General features: G+C 35.3%; 1 protein-coding gene across 2 annotated transcripts in view; it reads right to left on the reverse strand.

Moving 5' to 3' along the window:
- The window catches only part of GLRA3 (glycine receptor alpha 3), a 177,353-nt gene that overhangs the window by 84,671 nt on the left and 71,054 nt on the right, over positions 1-21,628 (reverse strand). For both annotated transcript variants that reach the window (XM_065908200.1, XM_065908201.1), the window contains exon 4: positions 1,735-1,958. In XM_065908200.1, coding sequence (XP_065764272.1) covers positions 1,735-1,958 — 224 coding nt within the window. The remainder of the gene's footprint in view (positions 1-1,734; positions 1,959-21,628) is intronic.

Genomic DNA, 21,628 nt, shown 5'->3' on the forward strand with positions numbered 1-21,628 from the left:
GTCAAGAGTCAGACACAACTGAGCGACTGAACAAGATTCCAGGGATACCAGTTCCTTTCTTTCAGCACTTGAAAAATGCATGTCTTCTTTTTGGTTTCTATGATTTCCGATCAGAAATTAGTTGTCATTTCAATTATTTTTCCCCTACACGTAAGGTTTTGTTGCTCTCAATATTATCTGTATTTTTATTTAGTTTTCAGAAGTTTGCGAGTGATGTGATTTGGTATTATACCTTTGGGATTTAGGCAGTATCTTGAATTTGTAGATCTATGCCTTTTGCAAAATATATACATTTCAGCCATTAATTCCTTTAATATTTTTTGTAGCTCTGTACCTCTATTCTCTGTCTCCATCTGAGACTCCAATGACACAAATGTTAGGTCATTTGTTATACTGCCACAGATGCCTGAGGCTCTGTCCTCCACTGGCCCCCAATCTATCATTTCTCTGTTGTTTAGAATGTGTGATTTTATTATTCTTAGAGTTCACTGGTTCTTTCCTCTTTTCACATGGAATAAGAAAATATGAAAATCATATATATTGGGATAAGGAATTAGCATGATTTACAAAACAACTTTGTATAAAAATGTTTTCAAAATCACTAAGGTAGTAAGATTAAATTTTCATTCCTGTTATTTCTATTTTATATTATTTCATGGAAAAAATAACAACTATACCTGATATTGGGCAGATGAACTCAAAATCAAATATACCCATTTCTGGTGAAAAGTTAAAAAATAGAAAATAGAGAGGTAAAAATCTAAGGATTTAACTTTCAAGGTATAGATCCAATTCCTAGTTTACCTTGATACTTTTAAAATATGTTACTGGTGATACAGATATTTTTGAAGCAATTACCTATTGCTATAAATAGAGTATATTGTCTCTTCTAAGAAATATGATATGAATTCTGATCCTAACCTTCTGTTCTTTTTCAAAAAAATTAACTGACTAAAAATAATTATGGAAAATCAAGATAAATTAAGAGAAAATTAAGATAAATTAAGAAAATTGAGATACATTAAGATAAAATTAAAATAAATAAGACAGTCATTGGAGCACAATTCTTCAAGTAGATTAGTGTAAGTACCTATTTACTGAATTTATACCTATGTGATATTAGGTATAAATAGCAAAGCTGAATTTGAATGAGTTCCAAAGTTCAACTGTCAAGAAATGTTACTATTAGTGTTTATATTTTGATATTATTGCTATGTTTTGGTATTAGCTTTGAAAGGCTACATGGTCTTCTGAGAAATGTATTGTAAATAACTAAAATGTAAATTAGATCTTTTTCTAAAGATTGACCACAGAAGTTCAAGGACATCTTTAAAAACTACATACACCTGATAAATAATTTATGGGAAATGGATCCCAGAGAAGCAAACCTAAATATTACCTCATGTATAAATATTTAAAGGAAGTATGCATACATAAAAATGTAATCACAACATATGATTCAAACTATATTCAATTTACCTTTAAACCACCCACCAATTTGCCTGATGTAAGAACCTAGGCCATTTATTTTAAAAAGTGGATTTCCAAGAGTTACTCATATAGTTCCTGGATCTGGAACTTGGTGTCTTAATGTTGATTAAATATATTTGGGAAATGGTATATCATAGGAACTTAAGTGGGACGTTGAAAGCACTTACTCAAACATTCAAAACATTCCCTAAAAGCTAAAAAACAAGCAAACAAACCACTACTCTGTTTCACTGAAATGCTCACCTTATTGAATAAAGAACATTCCCATTCTTGAAAATTCTTAACAATTTGTTGTCTGTAGTCACTTCATGAAAGTTGGCTCCCTTTTCATTGGCAAAGAACAAATCAGGTTTCCAAATGGAATCCAACATGGAAGGATCTAGGTCCAAGGAGTCATCAGGGTATTCACTATATGCAAGACGCGGGTCATTCCATTTCTGACGAAGAAAAATATTCACTCTGTAATCCTGTGACAGAAGAAAGAAAGAGGGGAAAAGGCTTGTTTTTAAAAGCTTAGAGTCGTATGTGTTAGTCTTTCAGCTTCTCTGAATTATAGCAAAAACTGCTGACATCCTTGTGAGATTTCCATACCCCTCAATCCTCAGTCATCACCACCAAGAGTCTCTACTTCTGAGGCTTTGCCAATGTTTCTATCTGCCTCCAAAGAAAAGGTCACAGAAGACCATACTTTTATCATGCTTATATTTTGCTGTGCCATTCAAATTTTGAATAAATACTGAATAAAATACTGAATTGCTTGAATAAAATACTGAATTGCTATTGGACACTCTGAATAAAATATTTTAGAATCACTTCTTTTTGTAGGTATCCATTAGCATCCAGAATGCATTTAGTAAAATTTTCTTGAAAGCTGCTTATGTTGTGAAAATAAACATATGCACTTTTTACAATAAAGCCCCATTTTCTCATATTTAATATATCACAAAGGTTCTATGAAACTGGTGAAGTGGTAAAAATAAAAGGTGGTTTTGGAATAATAAAGGAACGCTATTGCCAGTAATCCTTTAAGATTTGACTTATGAGATTTCCCAATTAGATCTCTCATAGTTATTAATGAAAGAAAAGCCAAAGATTCCAATCAAATTCTTGCTTACAGTTTCCAGACTAAGGTTCAGTTCAGTTCAGTCACTCACTCATGTCTAACTCTTTGTGACCCCATGAACCACAGCATGCCAGGCCTCCCTGTCTATCACCAACTCCCAGAGTTTACTCAAACTCATGTCCATCAAGTCAGTGATGCCATCCAACCATCTCATCCTTTGTCATCCCCTTCTCCTGCCCTCAATCTTTCTCAGCATCAAGGTCTTTTCAAATGAGCCAGCTCTTCACATCAGGTAGCCAAAGTATTGGAGTTTCAGCTTCAACATCAGTCCTTCCAATGAACACCCAGGACTGATCTCCTTTAGGATGGACTGGTTGGATCTCCTTGCAGTCCAAGGGACTCTCAAGAGTCTCCTCCAATACCACAGTTCAAAAGTATCAATTTTTCAGCGCTCAGTTTTCTTTATAGTCCAACTCTCACACCCATACATGACCACTGGGAAAACCAAAGCCTTGACTAAGGTATAGAGCGACAAAAATCGACAACCATGTGTTTGTGTTATATTCGTAAACAGTATGTAAGTACTATCTGTGACTATAAAATTTTGAAATGAGCAAATAAACATGAAGACTTAGTACAAGCATAAGTAAAATGAACATTTTTAAGAAAGCTTAATTTCCATGGAAAATAGCTAAGGCTGGAGATATTCAGAGAAACTGAATATCTGTTTTCATCTATTTTATCATTCTTTAAATACCAAATTACCAGTCACCAGAATTGAGTAACCAAGCAATCAGAAAAAATGCTTCCATAATATTAGACCCAAAGATTGGTTATCTTGCAATGAGGTCAAATTCAGAGTTTGAAGTGAATGTTACAAATATATTTGTTCCCTTGATCATTATGTTTGCACTGGGACTCTTACATTCTAACTGGAACTGAGGTTACACACCAGATAGTATTTTTCTGCTTTCCAGTTGCCCTGTGTATCTTCCAAAGTGACAACAGAGCAGAGATCACTTCAACTTTCTACCACAAAACTCATATTGATGTGGAAATCTCACAAGCCACAAGGATAAGTCATCCTCCCCTAGCATAGGGCTCAGAAGTACAGTTTCATGGCTGGTGGTCAGTTCCCATATCCCTCACTGTCCTGTAATCTGTGCCTCCACCCTAACTGCCACCAAACGCATCGGTGATGGGACTACAGTCAGTTTGCCTCTGCCTGACCTCTAGGGAAAGACTAAAACAAGACAAGTTATGATGATATCTGCCAGGAAAAATAACTGATTATTCCTTTAAGACTGATTCTTAAGATTTTTTTTAAAAAGCTGACGTATTTTTATATTGTAACTAATTTATTGATGGAGTACTCTACAATGCTGAGTACTTTCAAGCTGCAGTGTATGTGATAAGGTGGTGCTAGTGGTAAAGAACCCACCTGCCAATGCAGGAGACTTAAGAAACACAGGTTTAATCCCTGGGTTGAGAAGATTCCCCTAGAGAAGGGCATGGCAACCCACTTTAGTATTCTTGCCTGGAGAATCCCATGGACAGAGGAGCCTGGAGGACTCCATGGGGTCGCAAAGAATCAGACATGACTGAAGCAACTTAGCCTGCCCATATGTGATAAAATTTGGTTGACACTCCTCATCTTTACGTGATTGATTTAGTGATAAATTTGATACATACAATAGCAGATTCTTCCAGAAACACTTTTTGCTCCAAGAATGAGCTGGGAAAAAAGACATCAAGTAGCCTTCAGTTTGTTTGTAACTCACACAAGGAAAACATCTGTCATCTGTCACCACAGCCAAATGTTTTCCTATATCCAATGTGCTCCTTCTGTGAATAACCAGAACTATCTTTGTTTACTAACATGTCTGGGCCTATGGTTTAGAGCCAGAGTCCAAAGCATAACTGAAAAATGACCATTTCCTGAAAACCCAGAAACTTAGGTTTTAACAGTCCACACAGTTTAGGTTTTGATCTGCCTGCAAATGAACGTTGTGATGGGAAGCTTCCCTGTCAAACAATCAACTTCAGCTTTTTGAAAATAAACTTTTAAGCCCAACTCCTCAAGCCAATGTATCCCATCTATGCTCAGCAACCTATTATATTAATAATTTTTGAATTCTGAAAGGAAGTGAAAGTGTAGTCTCTCAGTCATGTCTAACTCTTTGCAACCCCATGAACTGTAGCCTGCCAGCTCCTCTTGTCCATGGAATTCTCCAGGCAGGAATACTGGAGTGGATTGTGATTCCCTTCTCCAGAGGATCTTCCCATCCCAGGGGTCGAACCCAGGTCTCCCACATTGCAGGTAGATTCTTTATTGTCTGAGCCACCAGAGGATCCCTTTGGAATCCTGATCATATGTGAAAATGTGCAAAGAAAAGGGTATAAAACAACATATTCAAATAACACCACTCTAAAAGAAGACTAACTCAACTTGTTATCCATGTAACTCAACTTGAAATAAATTGTTTGTAACAAAAGATCATAGATCAAAGAAGGAAACAGCTTTGCAAAACAGAGGCCAATAAATGTGTATGCAGCCTATGGAGGGGAAAAAAATGTTAAATGGACTTACTAAAGTCAGTTTAAAAATTCAGTCATTCCTTGGATATACTTAAAGACTAAGTGTCTTTGTTTGTTTGGGGTGGTTTTCTGTTTTATTTATTTATTTTTATTAACAATTTTGTGTTAGTTTCAGGTGTGTTTTATTAATAGGATTTTCCCTGTTCTCCTGGCTCTGGTTCTATAAGGGAGAAAATGCAGAAAGGTCATATGTGAGTTTAAAAAAATGAGATAATACATCATAGCAAAATCAATATTTTTATCTCACATTTCTAAAATCTACCCATTTATTAAATTTATTCCTAAGTCTTACAAGGCAGCTGAATTGACATTTACATGCCTGGAATCATATTTTAGGACAGAGACATTAATGATTCTTTTCCCCTAGAAATGTCTTTTGTAGTAATATATATATACTTGCAAACCCTTCAGAAGTTAATTTTATTTTTTCATCATTTTGCATGTTATATAATTAATAAGTTGTTTCTAAATGTTATACCAATGTATTAATCTTATACAACAGTGATAGAAACATAATCATTATTTCATAAATATATAAAGACTAATTTTGACATTTTGGAGTTCAAGTTTATTATTATTATTAGAATAGAGTGTATCATGTTATTTTAACTACTTTAAATTAATTGTGCCGGAAAACATTCTGTTGATCAAGTAAAATTATATACCACATTTGGATTTGAAAGTAAGCATTCATTAAAATGTACTTTAAATTCCATATGTATGTCACATAGTAAATAATTACAGAACCACACTACACTTTCTCTCCTAGTATTTGAAATTTTACATTACGAGATACAAGTAAATAGTAATTCTATTAGGTAAATATTATAATGATTAATACACTAGGCTCAGAAGTAAATCTTCTTGGTATCAAATGTCAGCTCTCCCAGCAAATAGCTTTCTTTTTCTAAATTAATTTTTACTGGAGTATGATTGCTTTACAGTGTTGTTAGTTTCTACTGCACAGCAAAGATAACCAGCTATAAATATACATGTATCCCCTCTTTTTTCTACTTCCTTCCCATTTCAGTCACAACAAAGCACTGAGTTCCCTGAGCTACACAGTAGGTTCTCATTAATTACCTATTTTATACATAGCAGTGTATATATGTCAATCCCAGTCTCCCAATTCATGCCACCCACCTCTTCCCCCCTTGGTGTCCATGTGTTTATTCTCTACATCTGTGTCTCTATTTCTGTTTTACAAATAAGATCATCTATACCATTTTTCTATATTCCACATATATGTGATATTTGTTTCATATAAAATATTTGTTTTTACTTTCTGACTTACGTCACTCTCTATAACAGTCTCAAGGTCCAGCCATGTCTCTACAAATGATAATTAGTACATATATACAATGGAATATTACTCAGCCATGCAAAGGAATGAAATGTAGTGAATAGCTTTCTATTCTCTCTGGACCTTGTTTGATCAGCGGTGAGACAGGGATGATTATAACACCACTTCCCCTGATAGGGTTCTTGTGAGCACTGGATTGATCTATGTCACGTACTTGGAACCACACTCACTAAATGTTCGACTCTCAAAATTAACAGCCATAGTAAATAGAAATTTTCTTGTATTTTCTGTCTAAATTAGTTTTGAAGTACTAGTGGCATTTTTATTTGAATTTGGGGTAACTGAATTTGCCATGGAAGAACATGGGATGGATAACTGTAATGCTGAAATCTGGTGAATAATATCTTTGAGAATTTGCAAGACTATTATGATAAACATCATTAACTTTTGTATTTCAACATTTCTGTATTTTTATATTTTCTGTGTTTATTCCATTGCCCCTCCTCCCCCATTTATATATAAACATACATACATATACATATATTAAATTTGTTTTGAGTATATAAGGCTCTTTTCCATCACAGTAAGTACAGTTCACATTTCATTTTGTGCCAATGTTACACTAGGTGCTCCATGGATTACTTCTACTATCCTCACAGAAAATCTGTAAAGTAAGTGTTATTAGGTGTACTTAACTTCCCAGGTATGGAGAACAGAACAAAGACACATTAAGTAACTTCAGCAGGATTACAGACCTATCAATAGCAGAGCAGTAATTCAGGCCCAGAAGTTGTGTTTCCAGAGTTTTAACGATGTACTTACTGACTGTGTGATCCACAGCCATTCATGATTCCCCTGTATGCAAACCAAACATTTTATAAACAAATACAGATTCTGGTCTATGGGGTTAATGGTGGGGATTTTTTTGGTAAGGAATTTGGGGATTTACTGATCAACATGCTCTCTGATGGTAAATTACAAGCACTAAATCTAAGTATGCCCAGACTAAATAATAGTTGACACGTTGCCATTTCTCTATAAAAGGTACCCTGGTGGGAGAACAAATTTAGTAGAAAACATAACACTATGTATTAGATCAGCTAAGATGACATATAGAATATTATTTTCATCTTTTGTCTTATAGGGATGTATACGATTGCTAGCAACTAACTGAAATGACCAATTAGAAAAAAAAATAGTAGAGAGAAATAATAGCCTAATGTTAACAAAGCAAGTTAAGTGCTTCTCTTTCCCGTGATCCATAATTCAGTTCATTTTTAAATTCCCTGGTGCTTCAGGAAATTTCTAACCCAGCAACGAAGCCTGCCCCCCACCCTTCCCTGCCTTCCTTCTCTATTCCTGTCTCTGTCTCCTCCTTCATCTTTCTCCTCCTGTCCCTCACTCACACATGCACACGGCACACCCAACCTTACTACCTCTTTAGGACCTACTGCTGTTTCTGTTTAATTGTTGTGTGCAGGTGTTTATACATTGTATTGTTACAGATCCAAAAAAAAAAAAGATGTCAACAATGCTAGCACTGTTGATAACTTGATACCTTTGTCTTCTTTCTTTTCTTTTTCCACACACTGTCACACAGTTGAAATTCTATCGCAGCTGCACTTTTGCATCTTTCATTTCACTTAATGTATTTTAGCATTTCCTGGTATTCTTCTTATTCATCATTCCAGTGGCTATATGATGCACTTTTTAACACAAATACTTTTTCATATGATTGAATAGGATCTAGTGCATATGGAATTATGCAATATGTGAAAAACCTTAAGTGCTCATTTATTTTCAATAGCCAAATAAATTTTTTCTTTATGTCTCAATAAATCTGAGCAAGAATTAGTATTATAAAATACTTACAAAGAATCTGTGGAGCATATTATCAGAAGATAATATTTCTGAGAAGAAAGCATTTAAATGAGAAATTAATATCAAAATGAGAAATTAATGTCAAAGACACTTAAAAACTCCATGTATTTGGAAATTAAATGTTCACTTTTAAATGATGGGTTTATCTAAGAGGCCATAACAAGGAAAATTAGAAAATATTTATAACAATAAAAATGAAAAAATAATTTATCAGAATTTGTTGCATGCAGCTGAAACTGCCCAATGCAACTAAATACAGCATGGAATCTTGAATAAGGTATGAAAACAAGTAATGGACACTAGCATAAAATTTTGTGAAATTTGAATAAAATCTGTACTTTAGTTAATAATACTGAATAACATATTAATTTCCTGGGCTTTTTAAAAACAACATAGTATTTATATTCAGAATTGGATTAGAAGTTTCAAGTCTTATTCAAAAATTTTTTAAATAAAAAAATTACTTTTTGGAAACAAAAAGGTTTTTAAAAAGCTACAATAATAAGCTGTCTACACTTTCAGCAGTAATATTAAATTCCAGAGTAAATGGAACTATATCAAAGTTTTCAGTGAATATAAATTGGAAATCTAGCATTCTGTTCATACTTGTGGTTGTAATTGTGGTTTAGTTGCTAAGTTGTATCTGACGCTTGCAGCCCCAGAGACTGTAGCCCACCAGGCTCCTCTGTCCATGGGATTCTCCAGTAAGAATACTGGAGTGGACTACCATTTCCTTCTCCACTGTTCATACTTAGTCTAATTTTATTGAAGCTTTCAATAGCTAAGTCAAAGATCTCTCTTGGTAAATGTCATTTTGCACTTAAAAATATGTGGGTCATTCTCAAATATCTTTTGATATTGATTTTTAACATAATTCCACAGAAATAAGAGAACAGACTCTGTATGATTTCAATACCTTTAGACCATGAAATTTTTGCACCTTGTTTTATGTCCCTGGATATGTTCCAGTGTCTCCTGGTATATAATCAATGGGAACTTGAATAGAATTTGTATCCTGCTATTGTGTGAAAACTGTATAAATCTTAATCATGTTGAAAAAAAGAAGATATTTCTAAAACAAGACTTTGAAAATGGTATTGTAAAAATAATCATTACAAAATAGAACAAGAAACACCAAAGAGGCTATTTTTTTCTGGATCATTTGAATATTTCCCAATTGACTGTAAAACTTATCTCTAAAATTGGGTTTATAGTAGCAATTATCACTGCCCTTCTTCTTTATAATTTGATTTAATGAGACTGGCTTGACAAACTATACATTCACATACTAAATTTTGAAAAGGATGTTTTTTCCCAGGTTAAAGAGCTCAGTTGATATCCCTATTTTCAAAGTTATTGATGATGTTATCAAAGATGTTGTTAAGAAGTGGTACTTAGCTTGATTAAACTATTGGAAATTTATTTCATATTCATGTAATTTTTAACTTGGTAAAAATTTTGCCCCAGCATATAATTATTCAGTTACTTTCTGCAAAAAGTAAGATGTGAATACTTAACAGTACATACATGTATTTGAGCATGTGTATGTTGAAAGCTGAGATGGAATATATTTATTTTCTGTATGTTGAAAAGTTGAGATAGAATATAAAAAGTTGAGATAGAAAAAAATATATAAAAAGATAGAATATAAAAAATATCTTAATGACCCAGATAACCACAATGGTGTGATCACTCACCTACAGCCAGACATCATAGACTATGAAGTCAAGTGGGCCTTAGGAAGCATCACTACAAACAAAGCTAGTGGAGGTGATGGAATTCCAGTTGAACTATTTCAAATCCTCAAAGATGATGCTGTGAAAGTGTTGCACTCAATATGCCAGCAAATTTGGAAAACTCAGCCGTGGTCACAGGACTGGAAAAGCTCAGTTTTCATTCCAATTCCAAAGAAAGGCAATGCTAAAGAATGCTCAAGCATTGCACAATTGCACTCAGCTCACACACTAGCAAAGTAATGTTCAAAATTCTCCAAGCCAGGCTTCAACAGTAAGTGAACTGAGAAGTTCCAGATGTTCAAGCTGGATTTAGAAAAGGCAGAGGAACCAGAGCCTAAATGGCCAACATCCACTGGATCACAGAAAAAGCAAGACAGTTCCAGAAAAACATCTATTTCTGCTCTATTGACTATGCCAAAGCCTTTGATTGTGTGCATCACAACAAACTGTGTAAAATTCTTAAAGTTATGGCAATACCAGAACACCTTTTCTGCTTCCTGAGATATCTGTATGCAGATCAAGAAGCAGCAGTCAGAACTGGACATGGAACAATGAACTGGTTCCAAATTGGTAAAGAATTACATCAAGGCTGAACAATATCACCCTGCTTATTTAACTTATATTCAGAGTACATCATGAGAAATGCCGGGCTGGATGAAGCACAAGCTGGAATCAAAATTGCCGGGAGAAATATAATCTTAGATACACAGATGACACCATCCTTATGGCAGAAAGTGAAGAGGCACTAAAGAGCCTCTTGAAGTGAAAGAGGAGAATGAAAAAGCTAACTTAAAACTCAACATTCAAAAAACTAAGATCATGGCAATTGGTCCCATCATTTTATGGCAAATTGATGGGAAAACAATGGAAACAGTGACAGACTTTAATTTCTTGGGCTCCAAAATCACTGTAGATGGTGACTGCAGCCATGGAATTAAAAGACACTTGCTCCTTAGAAGAAAAGCTATGATGAACCTAGACAGCATATTAAAAAATAGAGACATTACTTTGCTGACAAATTTCCATCTAGTCAAAGCTATGGTTTTTCCAGTATCCATGTATGGAAGTGAGAGTTAGACCGTAATGAAAGCTGAGTACCGAAGAATTGATGCTTTTGAACTGTGGTGTTGGAGAACACTTTTGAGAGTCCCCTGGACTGCAAGGAGATTCAACCAGTCCATCCTAAAGGAAATCAGTGCTGATTATTCGTTGGAAGCACTGAGGGTGAAGCTGAAGCTCCAATACTTTGACCACTTGTTGGGTACAGATGACTCATTGGAAAAGATCCTGATGCTGGGAAAGACTGAGGCAGGAGGAGAAGGGGACGACAGAGGATGAGATGGTTGGATGGTATCACTGACTCAGTGGACATGAGTTTGAGCAAGCGCCAGGAGTTGGTAATGGACAGGGAAGCCTGGCATACTGCAGTCCATGGGGTCACAAAGAGTCAGACACGATGGAGCGACTGAACTGAACTGATGTTGAAAAGTTGACATAGGATATATTATTTTAGCCAAAAACTCAACAGAATTTATTCAAGTTAAAAGTATTAAAAGATCAAAGTTATTTAGTGTTGTCCAATAAACATTTATTTATCATGTGTTGCTAGCCTGGAATGCAGTTAATGCTGATGATACAACATTGAAAGATAATGTCTGCTCTCAAATTGTTCACTCTATTATAAAAGACAAACTGTAAACATAATTTTTTCCATTAAAAGTGCCAAGTTGAAGTGCATGGCAAGCTATGGAAACACAGGGAAGAGATAGCTATTTTATTATGACAATATTTTACTAAAGACGAAAACAGACATGAATATGCAAGGACTTCAATTGGAATACTATATCAAGAATAGAAAATAAACATAGAAAATGCATTTTAAGAAATAAAAGATAATGTTGATAATAGGAAGCTATAATACCAGATATATTTTTAAAATAATCAGGTAGAATAATAAATGAATGAAAACATACAATTGTTGATATTAAATATATAGTGAATATGTAAAAGCATATAAGAATCAGTTGAAAATAGAATTTGAATTGAATCTACAGCTAAAGAAATATCCCACATTAAAATAGACAGTAAATAGTTTCTTAGTTGAGGGGAAGCAGGGAGTGACATGAATTTTAGGGAAAAATAAATATCCAAAAATCTCTGTGATGATGTTTGCACAACTGTGTGAATATTGAAAATCACTTAAGTCTATAGAATTTTAGCTAGATTAATTGTCTGGCATGTGTGCAGTAAGCACTTATCACCTACACTGGAAAATACTTAGACTGGCAGCAGACTTCTCAACATTAATAATGAAACTCACAATACAATGGGTCAAGTTACTCAAAGTACTAAGAGGAAATTATAGTTAACTTTGAATAGTGTACTCAGTAATATAATCTCAAAATTGAAGGTGAGTCAGTAAAGAAAAATATACAGTTTAATCTTGAACATTTACAAAATGGACTTCTAATTAATTTACTTTAAAAAGACAGTACAAAACCCACAGAATTCTGTTCTGAAATGCAAAAAGAAATGATGAATGCGAACTGGTCCAAGTGGATATAAATTTGACTAGTCTTTGAATTTATGGGGTTCAAATGAATTGAAAAATTGAAAAGATATTATCATATACTAAGACTAAAATCATATGTAGAGATACCTCTAAAATATGTTAAACTCTTTCATGAAGAACATTTCACAATTTCTTTACAATGTAAATATTTAAATGGAGAGAGATGCCATGATTAAACAAAAAAGATTAAATATTATGAAGTGAGCAATTCTTTCTAAATTAATTGTTACATCCAGTGCAACTTTTATCAAAGTCCACCAAGTTTTTTGAGGAAATTGACAAGAAAATCTTATAAATTGTATGATTATAGATTATAAGATCCAGGAATAGCTAAGACATGCTTATAAATAAAGAACAAATATAGAGAGACTTCATGTAATAGATGCTTAAAATGACTAAAATGCTATAAGAGATTATGATATTGGTGCAAAGACAAACTGACTAGTAGGACTAAAGGAAGAGCCTGAAAACAGTCCTTATTTGACAAAAAATAAATAAATAAATAAAAGAAGTTTTCAGGTGAGAGCTGGGTGCTTAATAAATGATTCTGCCTATGGCAAAATGGTCACATTCTATGTCTACATGATACCACCCAAGAAATCAAGTTTGGGTAGATTAAAAGTTCAAGCAGAATAGTAAAACTGAAAAAATAGAAGAAAATATAGAAGAATATTGTATGGCCTTGATGTGAGGTAGATTTTTTAATAAATTCTATGATGTCAAAATTAAGAAATTCTATTCACCAACAGGCTATTTAAGGATAATGAAAAAACAGACCACAATGGAAAAAGATATTTGCCACAGTGGTAGAACTTATGATTGGCCATTGCCAGAATAAAAAAGTCTCACACCAATGTATGAGAAAAAGACAAACAATTGAGTAGACTACAGTAAAAAGAAGAAATGCTTCACTGGACAGAGATCACGAATGTCCAATAAATGTGTGAAAAAATGTTCAAACTCAATTGTAAATAAAGACGTGCTAATTAAGATATTGAGATACCATTTTTTTCCCATTTATTTTTATTAGTTGGAGGTTAATTACTTTACAATATTGTAGTGGTTTTTGCCATACATTGACATGAATCGCCATGGATTTACATGTGTTCCCCATCCCGATCCCCCCCCCCCTTCCCTCTCCATCCCATCCTTCTGGGTCTTCCCAGTGCACCAGCCCTGAGCACTTGTCTCATGCATCCCACCTAGGCTGGTGATCTGTTTCACCCTTGATAGTATATTTGTTTCAGTGCTATTCTCTCAGAACTTCCCACCCTCACCTTCTCCCACAGAGTCCAAAAGTCTGTTCTGTACATCTGTGTCTCTTTTTCTGTTTTGCATATAGGGTTATCATTACCATCTTTTTAAATTTCATATATATGCATTAGTATATTGTATTGGTCTTTATCTTTCTGGCTTACTTCACTCTGTATAATGGGCTCCAGTTTCATCTATCTCATTAGAACTGATTCAAATGAATTTTTTTAATGGCTAAGTAATATTCCATAGTGTATATGTACCACAGCTTCCTTATCCATTCGTCTGTTGATGGGCATCTAGGTTGCTTCCATGTCCTGGCTATTATAAACAGTGCTGCCATGAACATTGGGGTACACATGTCTCTTTCAGATCTGGTTTCCTGGGTGTGTATGCCTATTCCAATACACTAACAATGAGAAAACAGAAAGAGAAATTAAGGAAACAATATCATTCACCACTGCAACAAAAAGAATAAAATACTTAAGAGTATATCTACCTAAAGAAACAAAAGACCTATACATAGAAAACTATAAAACACTGATGAAAGATATCAAAGAGGGCACAAATAGATGGTGAAATATACCATGTTCATGGATTGGAAGAAACAATATTGTGAAAATGAGTATACTACCCAAAGCAATCTATAAATTCAATGCAATCCCTATCAAGCTACCAACGGTAATCTTCACAAAACTAGAACAAATAATTTCACAATTTGTATAGAAATACAAAAAACCTTGAATAGCCAAAGCAATCTTGAGAAAGAAGAATGGAACTGGAGGAATCAACCTGCCTGAATTCAGGCTCTACTACAAAGCCACAGTCATCAAGACGGTATGGTACTGGCACAAAGACAGAAATATAGATCAATGGAACAGAATAGAAAGCCCAGAGATAAATCCACATACCTACGGACACCTTATCTTTGACAAAGAAGGCAAGAATATACAATGGAAAAAAAGACAACCTCTTTAACAAGTGGTGCTGGGAAAACTGGTCAACCACTTGTAAAAGAATGAAACTAGAACACTTTCTAACACCATACACAAAAATAAACTAAAAATGGATTAAAGATCTAAATGTAACACTAGAAACTATAAAACTCCTAGAGGAGAACATAGGCAAAACACTCTCCGACATAAATCACAGCAAGATCCTCTATAACCTCCCTCCCAGAATATTGGAAATAAAAGCAAAAATAAACAAATAGGACCTAATTAAACTTAAAAGCTTTTGCACAACAAAGCAAACTATAAGCAAGGTGAAGAGACAGCCTTCAGAGTGGGAGAAAATAATAGCAAATGAAGAAACAGACAAATGATTAATCTCAAAAATATACAAGCAACTCCGGCAGCTCAATTCCAGACAAATAAATGACCCAATCAAAAACTGGGTCAAAGATCTAAACAGACATTTCTCCAAAGAAGACATACAGATGGCTAACAAACACATGAAAAGATGCTCAACATCACTCATTATCAGAGAAATGCAAATCAAAACCTCAATGAGGTACCATTACACGCCAGTCAGGATGGCTGCTATCCAAAAGTCTACAAGCAATAAATGCTGGAGAGGGTGTGGAGAAAAGGGATCCATCTTACACTGTTGGTGGGAATGCAAACTAGTACAGCCACTATGGAAAACAGTGTGGAGATTCCTTAAAAAACTGGAAATTGAGATACCATTTTAACCTACTCGGTTGTTAAAAATAAGATGTTTGATGACACAGATTTTGGCAAAAACATAGAGCCAAATGATAGCTTATATACTGCAGCTGAAAGTAGAAAAAGTGGGGAAAACTGACACAGTAATTTTTTAATTGCAAAAACTGTATTGTAAATTTGATCTGTGAAATTCAAGATACCAAAATTTTAGTTCTAAGTATAAATCTTAAGAAATCCTTCCACTTGCACACTAGGTGATATTAACAAAATATTTATAGCAGCACTGTTAGTGATAGTGAAAAACAAAACAAAAACTGGAACCAATCCAAGTATTCATTGGCAGAAAAATGTATAATACATCATAATATGTCAAAAAAAATCAGATACAATATAACAGTGATTATGAATTAATACTACTATTTGCAATGAGGCTAAATCTTAGAAATGTTAAATTTAGTAAAAATAAATAAACAAAAAATGTTATAGCACCACGTTTGTAAAATTAAAAACCAAGCTATGTGTCTCTCTCTCATCTACCAACCTACATACCTACCAATCTATCTATTTATCTGTATCTCTTTCCATCTCTCTAATAAAATTTTGAGGGCAAAACAATTATAAACACAAAATGGTTGACAGTGGTAACCTAGGGAGACCTTAGGAGAATGGGATTAGGGAAGGGTTATATAGGTATGTTTCATATTGGTAATGTTTCAGTTTTGAAATTTGGTGGTGATAGAACAGTGTGCTATTAAGTTATACACTGTCACATACATGATTTATGTAACTACTTCCCAAAATATTAATATATGACTATGAAATTAATCACCGGAAATGCCCATTGGAACTACCATGTTAATTCAGGGTAATACCCTACACATTGTAGTGTGTTTCCATTTACATATTTTCAGTTCCGTTCAATTGCTCAGTTATGTCCAATTCTTTGCTACCCCATGGACTGCAGCATGCCAGGCTTGCCTTTCCATCAGCAACTCCGGGAGCTTGCTCAAACTCATGTCCATCAAGTTGGTGATGCCATCCAACCATCTCATCCTCTGTCATCCACTTCTCCTCCTGCCATCAAATTTCCCAGCATTAGGGTCTTTTCTAATGAGTTAGTTCACATGAGGTGGCCAAAGTATTAGAGTTTAAGCTTCAGCATCAGTCCTTCCAATGAATATTCAAGACTGATATCCGTTAGGATTGACTGGTTTGATCTCCTTGCAGTCCAAGGGATTTTAAAGAGTGATCTCCAACACCACATTTCAAAAGCATCAATTCTTTGGCACTCAGCATTCTTTATAGTCAAGCTCTCACATTCACACATGACTACTGGGAAAACCATAACTTTGACTAAATGGACTTTTGTCAGCAAAGTAATGTCTCTGCTTTTAATATGTTGTCTAGGTTCATCCATAGCTTTTCTTCCAAGGAGCAAGCATTTTTTAATTTCATGGCTGCAGTCACCATCTGCAGTGATTTTGGAGCCCAAGAAAACAAAGTCTGTCACTTTTTTCATTGTTTCCCCATCTATTTGCCATGAAGTGATGGAACTGGATGCCATATTTTCATTTTTTGAATCTTGAATTTTAAGCCATCATTTTCACTCTCCCCTTTCACACTCATCAAGAGGCTCTTTGGTTCTTCTTCACTTTCTGCCATAAGGGTGGTGTCATCTGTGTATCTCAGGTTATTGATATTTCTCCCAGCAATCTTGATTCCAACCTGTGCTTCATCCAGCCCAGCATTTTGCATGATGTACTCTGCATATAAGTTAAATAAGTAGGGTGATAATATTCAGCCTTGACATAATTCTTTAGCAATTTGGAACCAATCTGTTGTTCCATGTCCAGTTCTAACTGCTGCTTGTTGACCTACTACAGGTTTCTCAAGAGACAGGTAAGGTGGGCTGTATTCCCATCTCTTTAAGAATTTTGCACAGTTTATTGTGATGCACACAAACAAAGGCTTTGCCATAGTCAATAAAACAGAAGTAGATGTTTTTCTAGAATTCTCATGCTTTTTCTATGGTCCAGTCGATGTTTGCCATTTGATCTCTGGTTCCTCTGCCTTTTCTAAATCCAGTTTGAACATCTGGAATTTCTCAGTTCACATACTGTTGAAGCCTGGCTTGGAGAATTTTGAGCATTACATTGCTAGTGTGTCAGATGAGTGCAATTGTGCAGTAGTTTGGACATTCTTTGGCATTTCCTTTCTTTGGGATTGGAATGAAAACTGAGCTTTTCCAGTCCTGTGACCACTGCTGTTTTCCAATTTTGCTGGCATATTGAGTGCAGCACTTTCACAGCATCATCTTTCAGAATTTGAAATAGCTCGACTGGAATTCCATCACCTTTGCTAGTTTTGTTCATAGTGATGCTTCCTAAGGCCCACTTGACTTCACAGTCTATGATGTCTGGCTGTAGGTGAGTGATCACACCATCATGGTTGTCTGGGTCATGAAGATCTTTATTGTATAGTTTTTCTGTGTATTCTTGCCATCTCTTCTTAATATCTTCTGCTTCTATTAGGCCCATACCATTTCTGTCCTTTATTGTGCCCATCCTTGCATGAAATTTTCCCTTGGTATCTCTAATTTTCTTGAAGAGATCTCTAGTCTTTCCTCTTCTATTTTTTACCTCTATTTCTTTGTGTTAATCACTGAGGAAGGCTTTCTTATCTCTCCTTGCTACTCTTCAGAACTCTGCATTCAGATGGATATAGCTTACCTTTTCTCCTTTGCCTTTAGCTTCTCTTCTTTTCTCAACTATTTGTAAGACATCCTCAGACAACCATTTTGCCTTTTTGCATTTCTTTTTCTTGGGGATGTTCTTGATCACTGCCTCCTGTACAATGTCACGAACCTCTGTCCATAGTTCTTCAGGCACTCTGTCTATCAGATCAAATTCCTTGAAACTATTTGTCACTTCCACTATCATCATAAGGGGTTTGACTTGGGTCATACCTGAATGGTCTAGTGGTTTTCCCTGCTTTCTTTAAGTCTGAATTTTGCAATGAGGAGTTCATGATCTGAGCCACAGTCAGCTTCCAGTCTTGTTTTTGCTGACTGTATAAAGCTTCACCATCTTTGACTGCAAAGAATATAATCAATCGACCATCTGGTGATGTCCATGTGTAGAGTCTTCTCTTGTGTTGTTGGAAGGTGTTTAACTACTCAGGGATTGAACCCAGGTCTTCCTCATTGCAGGCTGATTCTTTACCAGCTGAGCCACAAGGGAAATGCTTTATATACTTAATGCGATATATTTTATGATTTATAACATTTTTTATTAACATCTTTCTATGCACATCTTATATTATTTTGTAGGTAGAGTGGTGGCCCAAAGACATTTGAATTTCAATCCTCAGGACCTGTGAAGGTGTTAACTTTATTTGGCAAAAGAGATTTTGCACATGTGACTAAGAATCTAGAGATGAGTTATCCAAGGTGGGCTCAATGTAATCACAAGGATCCATAGAAGTGAAAAAGAGGCAGACAGTGTCAGAGTGACCTAGTGTGGGAATGGGTTGGTTTACGATGAGGGAATGGGACCGTGAGCCAAAGAATGTAGGCAGCCTCCAGAAGTTATAGAAGGCAAGGGAGTAAATTCACTCCTAGAGCCTCCAAATCAAAGCCCTTCAGAAGCCTTGATTTCAGCCCAGTAAAATCCATTTTGGACTTCTGACCTCCAGAATCATAAGAAAATACATCTTTGTTGTTTTAAGCCACTAAGTATGTGGCAGTTTATTACAGCAGCATTAAGAGACAGATGTGTGTGGGTGTGGGTGTGTGGGTGTGTGTGTGTGTGTGTGTGTGTATCTCTTAAAATCCCATACATTCTCATCCTCACTTTTTGAAGACAGTTCTAGAACAAGTTTTTTTGTTTTTTCGGGGTTTTTTGTTAGTCATTCAAGAAGGTAGGACATGTAAGGCAAAAAAATCACTGGATTTATAGACAAGTGAAAGAAATAATTTAGAATGCTTTCTGTTTATAAAAGTCCTAATCAGAGGCCCTAATTTCAAATAATCAGAAAATAGCTTTTCTTTCTAAAATAAACAAGGATAAAGTGCAAACTCCCTAACAAATGTTTCTCTGGTTTAGTGTTATAAGATTTTCTAAATCAGTACTGCCAACATAGGTTACCATGCTTCACAAAGTTGGAACACAATAGGCAATAGTGGAATAATTGCTCCTAACATAAGCCCTTGTTGCTTGTACCATCTGCTCTAGGAACCTCACCACAAGGGGGATGGTCATTTGGGGCCACTGATTCTGAAATAATGGCTCATTGGGAAAATGTTTTTCCATTCTCACTTGCTACACCAATAGGGAAGAAAGCAGTTTCATAAGAATTCTTTTGAGGCTCAGAAAGGTTATTTCTAATCTCCCCTTGACTTCTTCATTATCCATATGTTTAGTTATACTCTAAAAAAGGGAAGAACTACTTAAAATTATAATTTTTAAGAAAACCTAACTATATACAAACCTGGAAACATAAAGTTAAGGGATTGATATTCTTTGCAAAGCAGAAATAGAGACACAGATATGCAGAACAAATATGTGGATACCAAAGGAGAAAAGGGGGAATGAGAGGAATTGTGAGATTGGGATGGACAAATATATATAGTTGATACTATATATAAAATAGATAACTAATGAGAACTTACTTTATAGCACAGGGCACTCTACTCAGTGCTCTGTGGTATCCTGAATGGGAAGGAAATCCAAAAGTTCAGTGCAGTTCAGTCGCTCAGTTGTGTCCGACTCTTTGCGATCCCATGAATCACAGCATGCCAGGCCTCCCTGTCCATCACCAACTCCCAAACTCATGTCCATCGAGTCAGTGATGCCATCCAGCCATCTCATCCTCTGTCATCCCCTTCTCCTCCTGCCCCCAACCCCTCCCCGCTTCAGGGTCTTTTCCAATGAGTCAACTCTTCGCATGAGGTGGCCAAAGTATTGGAGCTACAGCTGCAGCATCAGTCCTTCCAATGAACACCCAGTACTGATCTCCTTTAGGATGGACTGGTTGGATCTTCCTGCACTCCAAGGGACTCTCAAGAGTCTTCTTCAACACCATAGTTCAAAAGCATCAATTTTTCAGCGCTCAACTTTCTTCACAGTCCAACTTTCACATCCATACATGACCGCTGGAAAAACCGTAGCCTTGACTAGATGGACCTTTGTTGGCAAAGTAATGTCTCTGCTTTTTAATATGCTATCTAGATTGGTCATACCTTTCCTTCCAAGGAGTAAGCGTCTTTTAATATCATGGCTGCAGTCACCATCTGTGATTTTGGAGCCCAAAAAAATAAAGTCTGACACTGTTTCCACTGTTTCCCCATCTATTTCCCATGAAGTGATGGGACCAGATGCCATGATCTTATGGGAGGGGAATATATGTATACATGTAGCTGATTCACTTTGCTGTACAGCAGAAAACAACACAACATTGTAAAGCAACTTATACTCCAAAATAATTAATTTTTTTAAAAAAAGACTGCACAAAGTTAGTACTTCCAATAGTTGCTTCCTTTCAATGAAAACCAGTAATTAATGTTGTTCTTTGGTTGTAACGTCACAAAGGAATCTTTGCCTTCAATCTCCACAAGGCTCTGTTTATCCATCAATGCTCTCTGTCCCCAGGGTTCTCCTGCCTTTTTATTCTACCCGCTGGTATCTGTAAACTGTATGCCCAACGCTCAACCTTCCCACAAACTGTGCCAGACAGTCAAGCAGAATGCTTTCTCTCTTTCACACCAAGTCATACCAACAAATTTACAGATGGCAGAAAATGGCATCATCTCCTGCCTTATATTTCTGCCAAAATCAGTCCCTAAAATGTTTGTTCACTCTACTTTATACTATACCAAGTAGGAAGAGGAAGTTTATATGTTTCTGCTGGTTGAAGTCACACGGACATAGAAATGTTGTTACTACCATTTCCATTCATGACCCAAAATTTCTATCAAAATTTATACCAACATAGAATGTGCTCATTTGTTTTTTGTATTTCTACTTAATGTTAATCACAAAATTGGCACGTTAAAATTAACCTAAC

Source organism: Muntiacus reevesi, chromosome 17 (genome assembly GCF_963930625.1).
Source record: "Muntiacus reevesi chromosome 17, mMunRee1.1, whole genome shotgun sequence".
NCBI lineage: Eukaryota > Metazoa > Chordata > Mammalia > Artiodactyla > Cervidae > Muntiacus > Muntiacus reevesi.